The sequence below is a fragment of the Oryzias latipes genome, chromosome 9 (genome assembly GCF_002234675.1).
Source record: "Oryzias latipes chromosome 9, ASM223467v1".
In the NCBI taxonomy this organism is placed as follows: Eukaryota; Metazoa; Chordata; class Actinopteri; order Beloniformes; family Adrianichthyidae; genus Oryzias; species Oryzias latipes.
The window spans coordinates 3,082,671-3,093,886 of record NC_019867.2 but is presented as its reverse complement, the minus strand read 5'-3'; the positions used below and the strand labels follow the sequence as shown (position 1 = coordinate 3,093,886).

General features: G+C 41.6%; 1 protein-coding gene across 1 annotated transcript; it reads right to left on the bottom strand.

The window, feature by feature from the left end:
* Positions 1-1,018: 1,018 nt before the first annotated feature.
* fbxo21 (F-box protein 21) lies at positions 1,019-10,093 on the bottom strand. Its single transcript, XM_011478796.3, has 12 exons — positions 9,829-10,093; positions 8,493-8,628; positions 8,315-8,424; positions 8,116-8,237; positions 6,475-6,621; positions 6,222-6,355; positions 6,006-6,142; positions 4,458-4,637; positions 4,157-4,289; positions 3,881-4,071; positions 3,652-3,809; positions 1,019-1,767 (listed from the first exon to the last, which is right to left on the bottom strand). The coding sequence occupies exons 1-12, from the start codon at positions 10,050-10,052 to the stop codon at positions 1,508-1,510; spliced, it is 1,932 nt and encodes a 643-aa protein (XP_011477098.1). The 5' UTR covers positions 10,053-10,093; the 3' UTR covers positions 1,019-1,507.
* Positions 10,094-11,216: the final 1,123 nt, after the last annotated feature.

Sequence of the window (11,216 nt, the reverse complement as noted above, 5' to 3'; positions counted from 1 at the left end):
TGAAACGTTTATTAGAACTACTCTTTCTTTGGGGAACTTTCATGGCTGATGATGGTTATCTAGTAGAAGCTTTCGGGATATCAGGCTCAGCTAAATCCTTTCAAAAAGGAAAAGTCGATTTTGGATGAAATTATGAACATTCAATAAAATCAAGACTAGGAAGCTCCTCCCAGTGGACGGTGGGCCCCTCCAGGAAACTGAGGCTGTGGAAAGATGAGACACGGAGACAAAATCCAGAGTTTGAGAAAGATTCGTCAGCGAGATGCTTCAAGAAGAAGCCTTATGAAGTGGAACAGGTGGGGAGCAGGAGGTAAAAGGACGCACCATCCAGAGGGGACAAACTCCCAAATGGTACGTTTGTCATCTTTGGCGTTCCTTTCATCCTTGCAGCTACATCTTTAGGTGTAGAACTCTGGTTCTGGTCCAGACACTCTCACGGTGAAACATTAAGAAACATTTAGAAAGCTGAAAAGCTGTTAAAGCATTTCCCTCCGAAAAGGCGAAGAAAACAATTCCAAGACAAAAGCTGGATGTCAACTGCACAATGTGAGAGGTTAAAGGTCAAACTGATCAAATAAAGTCCAGAATTGTTGGAAAAAAAATATTGAATTCATCAGATCAACATTTAATCAGCTTTGTTGTTTTTAGTGTAATGATTGGGACACAAATCTAAAAGCTTCAAAATGTTTAAACCTTCCAAACGATCAAAGAAAGGCCATAAAGAAAATTATCGAGTGAATATTTGAAAACTATAGTAACTAGAATGAATGAAAAAGCTGAAAAGATGATGATAAACAGAAATCCATTTGTGAATTCTTTAAGATTTTACTCAAAAGGCTCTGCAACATTTAGCTGTTTGAGATTTTGAAGTTTCTAGAAAAAACAGTAAAAACTTCAGCTACATGTTTGTGACAATGGATGACATTTTGTAAACGGTTGCTGTGAATTTTAAATTCTAATCTTAAACAAACAAAAAAAAAAACCACCTTTGTTTGAGTGAATGAATGAAGACAGAAGATTTTAAACCTTGAAACACTTTATTTTTTGTAGTTTTTCAGTTTCAAGTTTCCTGTTGGTTGTTAAAAGACACATGGGTCCTGGTGGCATCGTACATGTTTCACTTGTAATGCAAATGTACAGAAATAAAAAGGGAACATACTGTAGGAATGTTGAAGATAGGAAACTGTTCAAAGATGGAAACTAAAAAGTGCGTTTTCTTGGATCTTCAGCACCTGGATGCTCGTCTTGATAAATTTCCACAAGCAGGTTTCTGGAAGTTGTGTTTTCTGGTTTTGGTATTTTTCCTACCTTTTTTTTTCTGTTTTCAAAGTCACCGACTGGATTCCTAAAAGGCTAATGAGCATCATGCACGGTAAGATTTGTCCTAACAGCAACTACAGCGTGGTATTTTGATGTTACACAGCAAAACAAAAAAAAAAAAAAATCAATCTTTCTCCAACACTTGACCTGGTAATGACTGGCGAGAAGTTGGCCGCGTGGTCGTGGCTCAGTGACTGTTTCGGTCTGTGGCGGCAGCAGCAGCAGCAGCAGCCGCCGCCGCCGCCGCCGCAGCCGCTTGGCTCTCAGAGCCCGGAGTGAGTCTGTGGTAGAGCTCCTCCACGGTGCCCAGGGTCTCCGCCATGTCCTCTGGGTATCGCGTCTGCAGCTCCTCGTTGGCAACGTAGTGGCTTTCAGCAAACAGGGAGAAGTAGCGGCCCACCTCCGGGTGGCCTATCTCCAGCGGAGATGAATGTGGCTCCAGGTTCTCTGAGGAGCAACGAGGAAAAGTGGAAAAACAAATTCAACCTCAGCCTATAAAAGAAAATGGTCCTAAAAATGCAGAAACTCAATTAGTCTGAACAAACAAATTCAGATGTGAATGCCTTCTATTAGCTAGTTTTGCTCATCACTGACTCACCTTTTTTTGTGTTGCATCTACCAGTCCCTTAAATGTGAATTTAAACACAAGCAGATATTATATTCTTTTGGAGTTATCACTGAAAGTTTTTAATAGGCTTAAAACATTTTTTATGTAAAGGTTAATGGCCGACGAAGTGTGCATTCTCAGAAATAAACCGCGGAAGCCTGAACTATCCCACGTGAGGCGAAGGATGGTTGCTTCCGCGAAGTGCGTCGATGCTGATAATGCACACTTCGAAGGCCAGTAAGCCGCTTATATCATGGTCACTTACGAAATAAATAAATATTCAACCAGTTTTTAGTACTTTATTCTAGTTATTTTTTTGATTTGGATCGCTTTTTTCACAAAAAGCGGAATATTTGTCACATGACAACACGCCGCTTAACCTCGACTGGAGCGGCAAAGGAAAGCGATATTTATGCTGATGGTCACGATGGGTTAAATAAAGCATCAGTTCGGAGAGGAAGTTCACCTCTTACCGCTTGTTTTTGTCCACATGATGAAGCCTAAGTTTGTTTAAAAGAAGCCAGCGCAGTGGTACAGAACATTTACGCAATGTGACCGGAATTTCTTTTTTTAGGCGTGCATTATCACTTTTTAATTCACACCCAGCAGCCGATCAGGATGGTAAAAGTCAAGTTCTATCACTTAGATCAAATCTAAATGTATACAGATCCAAATATGTGGGGAAATATACAGGCTTCTCACAGAGTTTTCTAATCTTTTCACACGTATGACCAATTTTCCTCCGTGCAACATGTGCAAAAATAGCCTTAATAAGAAGATTTTACGTTTTTAGGGAATAAAATAAAGTGTCCGCCAATGAAGACTTTTGTTTTTTGCCGTCTTGTGGCAAAATTAGGCGATTTTCACAAGATTTCTCACACAAGCAGCCCGCTTAAGTCTACAACCACAACCGAATATTGGTTAACCTTTGACCTACGAAGGAGGCCACTAACTTGAGGTTTAAACTTCTCCCAGGGATTTTAATCTACCGCTTAATAACTCCTCGAGCATCATTGGGAAGCTACCTGGCAAAAAAAATGTTGGTTTTAAAGGTTTGTACATCTTGAGCTCGCAAAAATCGGCGTCCCCCTGTTGCTCGTGCATTTATTTTTTTACCATAGTATTGTGAAAATGTAATCCGTGACTTGTTGGCTCAAGCAGAATAAAAAAATAACAGAATATGAACATATTAGGAATGTGGGTGGGGTTAATAAAAAAAATTCAGTTTCCAAGAAAAGGCAACAATTTATTTTTGACGATTTTTCTGAAAATTTGATCGATTTGTTTTGTCTTTTAAGGATTGTGTAACCTTATTTTAAATGATTGACTTTGTATTTAGCTGCAAATTCTGTGGATTATTTCTTGATTTCAATGACGGAAGGATGCACTTTTATTTATTATTTATTGTTTGATCTCAGTAAACTATTTTAATGTATGAATAATGCACTGACCAATAGGTTGTTTTCTATTTTCCTGTACCAAATAAAGTATGTATCCTAAAGAAACATGGATAAACGTGAGTTCCTCTAGAGCTGAAGCCAAAAGCAGATGAGATCACAACATCAGAAAAGATACCGTTTTCTGACTCCAGCGTTTTTATTTCAGTGATATTTTTTATTTTATCTCATCTGCATTTGAGGCTGAAGCTGTACTTTCCTCCGAATCGCCGCCTCCTAATTTCTCAGCATGCAGCTGCGGAAATTGACGGCGGCGGACGGTCGTACCTTGTGCTGCGTAGCGGCACGTGCCGTCCTGCACAAGCACGTTGTAGAACGGTTGGTTGGCTCCGCTGGACAGCTGGTGGACCCTCATTGTGGTGATCCACTCCTGGCTCATGGTGCATTTCGGGTCCCAGCCGTAAATCACACAGTTGTAACCCGACCTGGAGCAGATTGTGGAACATTTAGAACTTCACAGGCAGGATTGAAGACTCTCTGTTTTTTTCTCTTGTACCTCTTGTGTTTCATGATGAGGCCGACTGAGAACTGGACCTCCAGGTGCTCCGGAGCGCTGCGCCTCTTCACCTCGGGGGTCACCGGGTGCTTCTTGTGCTGGATGTGCTCCAGCGTGTGCTGCACCAGGTAACCCACTGCCCCGTGCTGCGAGGGATCCAGCGCCTGAATGTGCTGCAGGATGTCCAGAACCTAGGAAACAAAAAAGAAACACCTGAGCCACCGCCTAACAAGCTGAAATCATGGAGGGAGAAGTGCCTACGAACACAATCCAGACCTTCTCCGGCCAGATTCCCAGGTGGAAGTAGAGGCGCGCCTGCAGCAGCAAATACTGCACATTGTCAGGGTTGATGGTGAGGTAGAGGTCCAGCGAATCCCTCAGCAGCTGGTAGGATTTCTCGTTGCCCTCCCTGAGAGAAAGCACGAATCACATCAGGCAGTTTGAACCAAAAATGTACTTTTCCTAGCAATAAAACCCACTATTTTCCAAATTTTTTACTCCACAGTGCTCTGAAATAGTAAGATGAGATAGGTTAGTTGATCTCAGCCCCACATCCATCTCCACACAGGTCTCTTACCCCCTCTTGCCGATATTCAGCAGGTTCCCCACCATCCGGAGCAGCACCTCGGTGGTGCTGATGGAGCTGTAGTAATCTGCCGTCACCTGGTGGCCGATCAGGTATTCGCACTCTTTGGCTGTGAGCTGCTTGCCTTTGCCAAAGGCGTCGATGTAGACAAAGTCGGTGATGTCCTGGCTCCTGCAGGGGAGGTTTCACACAAACACACGTGTGCTTGTTTCATTTGTGAATGAAAGAAAATAGAATTGAGTTCAAACAAACGTTTGGACACCAGAGGAGGTGAAAAAAACGACCTTCACAGGTCACACACAAAACCCTACGGGACAATTTACGCCACTTCAGAACGCGGCTTTTGTCATCGGGAGTTCCAATAGAGAGTAATCAATAGATGATCAATGTCACAGTAGACAAGGGGATGGAAATTAGAGCCCATGAGCTGCTTAGGTGGCATGCGAGGGGCTAAGGTTCTCTCTTAAGATGTCCTGATTGTGTTGTTTTGGTTCCTATCTGATTCATATCCGATAGTTTTGTAACACATTCAAAAAAGAAACTAATGGGTTGACTGCTATAAAACATTCAACCCATTGTTTTCCAGATTCTTTTTATTTCTTTATGTTTGGCACTTCACTCATTCTACAATTTTTCAGCTATATTAAACATTGAACTATTAAAACGTTTGACTTTTACAAGCTTACAGCTTTTTCCAGCTGTGACTTTTGGTCCTTCAAATCCTTGAATTTTTCAAGATATTCCAGGATTTTTGCCTCCTTTGAAACACATGGGGAATCCTTGGTGCAGAAGCTCGCTGGTTCGAGACCCGGCTCTGGCACAATCACGAAAATACCATTTTTGTTAGATTAGTGTTTTCTTACAGACAAATAGATCCATGAACGTCTTTGTTTTCCTCGTCCGAGCAGGAATCTGGATCTAAACTGTACGGCTGGATCATAGCTCCAATCATGCTAGGTTGGGGGTGTGAGGGGCTGTAGGCTAGTGGTAAGGCAGTGTAAACAAAAAGCTCCCGGTCATGGGTGATACGAAAGGGCGGGGTCGCTCCACGCCATCGGACTCACCCACAACTCAGAGGTGATTTTTTTTATTTTTTATGAACTCCTGCCGCTCTGCAGAAACTATGCTCTAGAAAATGTCACAGGTTTCTGGAATTTTGGCTAAAAACTGCATAATCGCAATGAAAACGCTTTGAAAATAGATCAAAAGATGGTCGGAGCGAGACTTTGAAGACTAAACTTTAGGAGAATTCAAACAGAACAAGAATGTGACAAATGGTGATAGATAAAAAAAAAAAAAACATTGTCTTTAATAAGTCGTGATTTTTAGGAAGAACTAAAGGGATTTCAGGCCAAAATAATGAAAGTGGATGTTGTTGAGGGCCGAAGGGGCGCGCAAACTTGGACTGATTTCCTTGATTATTAATTCTCAGAATTCTGCACGGCTATTGAATCTGTGAACTTAGTTGGGCTAAAACAAGTTGAAGGGGACAGAAACAGTCAACAGAAACACGGTGCTAGAACGGTTTTGGCGTCGTACCCTCTCGGCCTCTGGCTCCAGCGCAGCAGGAAGTGATTGGGGAAGTTGACGGGCTCCAGCTGGACCCCCAGCCTCCGAGCCAGCGTCATGTAGAGAACAGAGAGGCTTATGGGAATGCCTGTACGGCGAAGTAGCACCTGGGTGGACGGCAGATCCTCCGTTTGCACAGTTTTCAGCGGAAAACAGGAGAGAAAAGCGGGAGCTGAAAGGCTGTACCTGGTGGATGTAGGAGTTGAGCGGGTTGTAGTAGTCACCCTCATTGCCTTTGTATTGCAGCTGCTCGTATAGAACAGCGTTGAGGGCGCACAGCACCTGCCTCTGCAGCTCCAAGTCCTCCAGGACGCCCTCACCTGTACTCCACACAGGACACACTTCTCAGAAACTTGAGGGACATTGTCTTAAAACTATTGACATTTAATAAAACCGATCACCCAATGATTTATTTGGTGTTTAGAGGAAAAACGTCCACCTTGGAGCGCGCGTAGGCTGGGGTGGGCGGGACTCTTGAGCCTCAGCACCTTTTTGACTTTCTCTCCGATTTCGTCCAGCTGCAGGGAGACGCCGTCCAGCGTGACGTCGGCCAGCGGGTTGCAGTACTGATCCACCAGGACAGCTCCTTCACAACAACAACCAAAAAAAGAGCTTCAGAGACAAAATCTCAACTTCTAGTTGGCGCTTTCATCTTCAGAAATCCTTGGAATTTCACATTAATCCAGTCAGCATGATCATGGTCTGGAAAAAAAAAAAAGTTGACATCCCAGCAGGCAAAAGCATCAAAAAATGATGCAAAAACAAGCAAACAACTAACTAAACCTGAACACGTAACCCGGGGATATCCATAGGAGGTTTTTTAATTATTATGGGATGGCCACTGGACCTACAGTTTCAAAGGAGAAAATAGAGCAAAAAGAAAACTTCACAAAATTTTACATCCAAGCCAGAAGATTAATACAACCACATCCAAAGTTATGATGACCTTTCACCTTGAGGAGAGGCCGCCATATTGAATTTTCTTAATGGTTGTATTAAAATTCCTTCCCTACTCACTACATAGTGCACTACATAGTGCACTATATAGCGCGTTCACCATTTTGTTGTGTTATCCGATCTACAATTCCCAAATCGAGTGACCCAGAAATATTCCAGAAATCTGTGCGGAAAAAACCAGCGTGCACCAATGCTCACTAGATCGGCAAATATAGACCACAATGCATTGCTTCTGAACCATTTTTACCCAAACAATGTATTTAAATGGTTTTTTTTTTAAAACCATCAATGTTTTTATCTTCAGAAGACAGTGGACTCATAAATAATCGTGGCAAAACTTTCCTATTATTTAGATTTTAACGTTGTGAAATCGATGACATCATAAAAAAAAGTGAGCATGGTGTTCAAATTGCTCTTAAAATCCATTTTTTTTAGTAGTTAGAGGTTGGGTGGGAATTTGGACATAGCCAATAAAAGAAAATTAAAAAAAAACTTTAGTACCAGCAACAACATCCAAATCCTCCTAGAGATTTCTATCCATCACCTCCCAACTCCTCAGCCATCACTGCGAAGCGACTTGGAAAAACATGCTAGTTTTAAGGTTGGTAGATTTTTAACGTGGCGAGATCACAAAAGTGTTGCTCACACCTTTTTCAACAGAAACTTGTGAAAATGAAACGAAATGACACGTAATGTCCTGGATACATTTTAGGATTGTGGGAGTGGTTAAAAAAAATAGAACCCCGTTGCCAAGGAAATACAAAAGTTGACTTTTGGATTTGGACCAGTCAGCAGAGGCTGAAGGGGTGGGTGGGTGGGTGGGGGGGGGGGGGGGGGGGGGTGTAGCAGCCAGTGAGGGCGTCGGCCTGCAGGCCGTCCGATGCGGCTTAAATTTATTTTTCTTGAAAGCTGCAGGAGGAACTGAACACAAGAATATCTTCTTAATGGTGTCCTGTTCCTCTATACAAATAAAAACAACCTTTAAATCAACATAAAAAAAATTCTTTTACGGAACCAGATGATTTTTCTGCCCCTTTAGCAATACAAACTGCCTTTTTACACAAATATAATTACACGTAAATAAAATGACCAGCGACTCAAAGGGGAACAGCGTGGCTTGTACCTTCTAGGGCTGACTGCTGCTCTGCAGGCTGCTCCAGGAAGCTCTTCAGACTCCTCAGGATGTTCTGCTGCCGCAGGAAGTAAAGAATTTTCTTTGCATAGTATTTCAATGTCAGGTTTTTCCTGGCAAATAGACAAAACACACATTAGGAGAGAGCAGAGCAAGAAGACGTGCACCGCGAGAGCCGCCGCGCTCTCACCTTTTGTCGGAGTTCAGTAAGAAGAGGAGCTCGTCTTCGCAGAAGTGACCCGGCATCCCGAGGGACTCGATCTCCGCGAAGCTGTCGCCCAGCACCTGGCCGACGCACGGCTGCGTGTGCACACGGCTCACAATGTCATGCGGTTTTCCCACAATGCTGCACATCTGTCATTACTTACAACTTCTGTGAAGAACCTCTTGGAGATGGACTCCACGGTTCTTCGGATTTGTATACCGACTCGGTGGCGTGTTTTGTACTCTCGGAGCCAGTCGCAGCTCTCATTCTGACGGTAAAACTTCTGCAGCCTCGGCCATCTAATGGAAAAGGCAAAGATATGTTTAAAAAGCACATCTAGTATTTGCTCGTTTCAAGAAAATGAACAGTATTAAGCCCACAAAACCATAAAAAACAAAACAATCTTTGATGGCCTTCACCGTCTGCCACCACGCACAACTACACAGAACGAGTTTCTTTTTTACTAATATTTTCTAAAATAACAGCTTATTTAAACAACTTTTCTGAAATTCCTGTTGAAAATTCCAAACTTTAATCCTAGAAAATCGGAGAACGTGTGTGATTTTCCCAGGACATAGTTTCTGCAGAGCGGCAGGAGATCAACATCGGAGCTATCCAGCCGTTCGGATCCAGATTCCAGCTCAGACGAGGAAAACAGAGACGTCCACGGATCTAGTCGTCTGCATCAGAATGGAGCGGAGCAAAGAGGGAGTCACACCTTTTCCAACTGCTCCATCTGCTGCCTGATTCACAACCATTTGAAAATACTGAGAATTTTAAGCCTCATTTTCTTCATGCATGTCCTCCATTATCAGAAAAATGCCACAAAGTCAGTCTTGTATAAATAACGCATTTGTATTTTTTCTATATCCAGATTTACGTGTCATCTAAAAAGCTCTTTTTCACAGTTACATTCGTTCTATATGCATTAACACAGTTCAACGCAATTAGTAAAATAAGGCAATGGACCAGGTATAACATTTTCAGAACGTTAGAGGATAAATACTAATGAAAAAATATAGTTTTGGCCACTTTATGTGATATATGAAGCTTCCAGTTTTACTTATTCCTGTTATTTAATAGCAAAAACCAAACAAAAAAACGGTCATTTGGAGAGAATTTACTCTTAAATCTCCAAACCTTCCTTTTTTGCAAAAAGATGTGCTGGAAACAAGGAAGCTGCACATTTCTGCAGATCATGGACCAAACCAAAGCTCGAGGCTACAGGGAGGGAGATACCATTTAAATACTCAAAAAGATGCATTTTGAAGAGGACAATTTGACATGTGATGTTCATGTCTGTCTGCAGAATAAACGTCCGCCGCTCTGCGCGTAGCGACAAATTTGGTGCATCAGCAGAATGTCAGCGAGCTGCAGAGGCGGTCCAACAACCGAAACCCCTTAAGGTGGAATGACTAAATGCAAGAACGTCCTGCCTGGTTTATATTAGGGCTCCTTTGTAAAGAGCCAATGTCAGGGGGGAAATAAAATCGCAGCACCTGAGTTTGTATTGGTTGCCCCAGACCTTCCCACTTCCGTGGCAAACGTCGTGGAGCCGCTTGCAGCAACAGGAAACGTTGCAGACGTCCACGTGCTTGAGGGCGGGAAAGCACAGGATGTACTCGAGCAGCTCGGTCGGAAGGTCTGTCAGTTTTTTCGTCTGGGGCTCGGGAAGGATCCCGTTTAGGTTGAGCTGCTCCTCTCGGCTGACAGACGTCGCCATTTTTACTGTTTACCCCGATTACCTCATCGGCTTTGCACCGCCTCCTTATGGCGCAGGGGGTGGGGCTAACAGCCGGCCCCGTGCTGCGTACTGGAATCCGATTGGTGGTTATTAGAATGCTGCTTTCAAGATTCATGGGAACTTTCAGTTATTTATGAAAGCGTCGCCAAATCGCATTTTATTTTACTATGTGCACTTTAAAAAAAAGGATGTTTTAAGTCTACCAGCAAGTAATACTTTCTTGCAAGAACTATCATTTTAAAGTCAATATTACCTTTTATTTACAAATACGTTTAAAATTCATACGCGTAAAATGTCTGCACACATTCTTATTTGGAAACAAAAGTAATTAGCTTAAAACCTCATCGATTTTAATGAACACGCAAACCAGCCAAATTACCAAAAAATTACTATGAATAGTACTCTTACTAACCATAATATTATATAAATACACTGTGGTATCAACCAAGAAATGATAACGACTCTACTGCACTTATTTTAAAAACAACCAAATTCAAAGTTAGAAAAAAACATAGAAAATCAAGTTTGCAGATAATTTTAACTTTGAATTGGTGTGAAATCCAAAAGTATTAATAAATAAAAACAGCCAAAGATTTTTGTTTTGTTGGTTTGTTTCTGTCACTTGAAGAAAGTGCCTGAAGTTTAATGAATAAAACACGTTGCTAAAGTACAACAATACATTATTAAAAAAGGGACCAGAAATATGCATTAATCATCTGATTCCTTTTTCTGTTATAATTTTGCAAAGGTTTAATTAACATAAAAAGACTCATAAGTAATACTTTCATGTAATTTAATAACGGATTTTAGTGTACTGATAACAAAGTAAATAATACAGATTGTTTGGTAACAGTGTAATTTAAACGACCTTTGCAATCTACCATGTGTGTGTACTTTTACTAAACATTTGTGTACTTTTTATATTACATTTGCCGCTTATTTTAAACAAGTTTTTAAATCTATCATTTGATTTGGCTTCTTTGTAATCATTTCATAAATTAAATTCTCTCCTGTCAAACTATTTCTGGGTATTAAAGTTTAATAAAAGTTTAAGTATAACCCTGAGAAACATTTTGCAACCTATATAAACAACTGTATATTTCCTGACTGGAATATAAATAAATTTTAATGCATAATCACACC

Excerpts from the sequence above, each read along its gene's own strand:
- fbxo21 (XM_011478796.3), bottom strand. The coding sequence starts at position 10,052 with ATGGCGACGTCTGTCAGCCGAGAGGAGCAGCTCAACCTAAACGGGATC. Across the intron at positions 6,622-8,115 it reads GCAGCAGTCAGCCCTAGAAG|GAGCTGTCCTGGTGGATCAG; the intron begins GTACAAGCCACG and ends GTTGTTGTGAAG. Across the intron at positions 4,290-4,457 it reads CTGAATATCGGCAAGAGGGG|GGAGGGCAACGAGAAATCCT; the intron begins GTAAGAGACCTG and ends GCTTTCTCTCAG.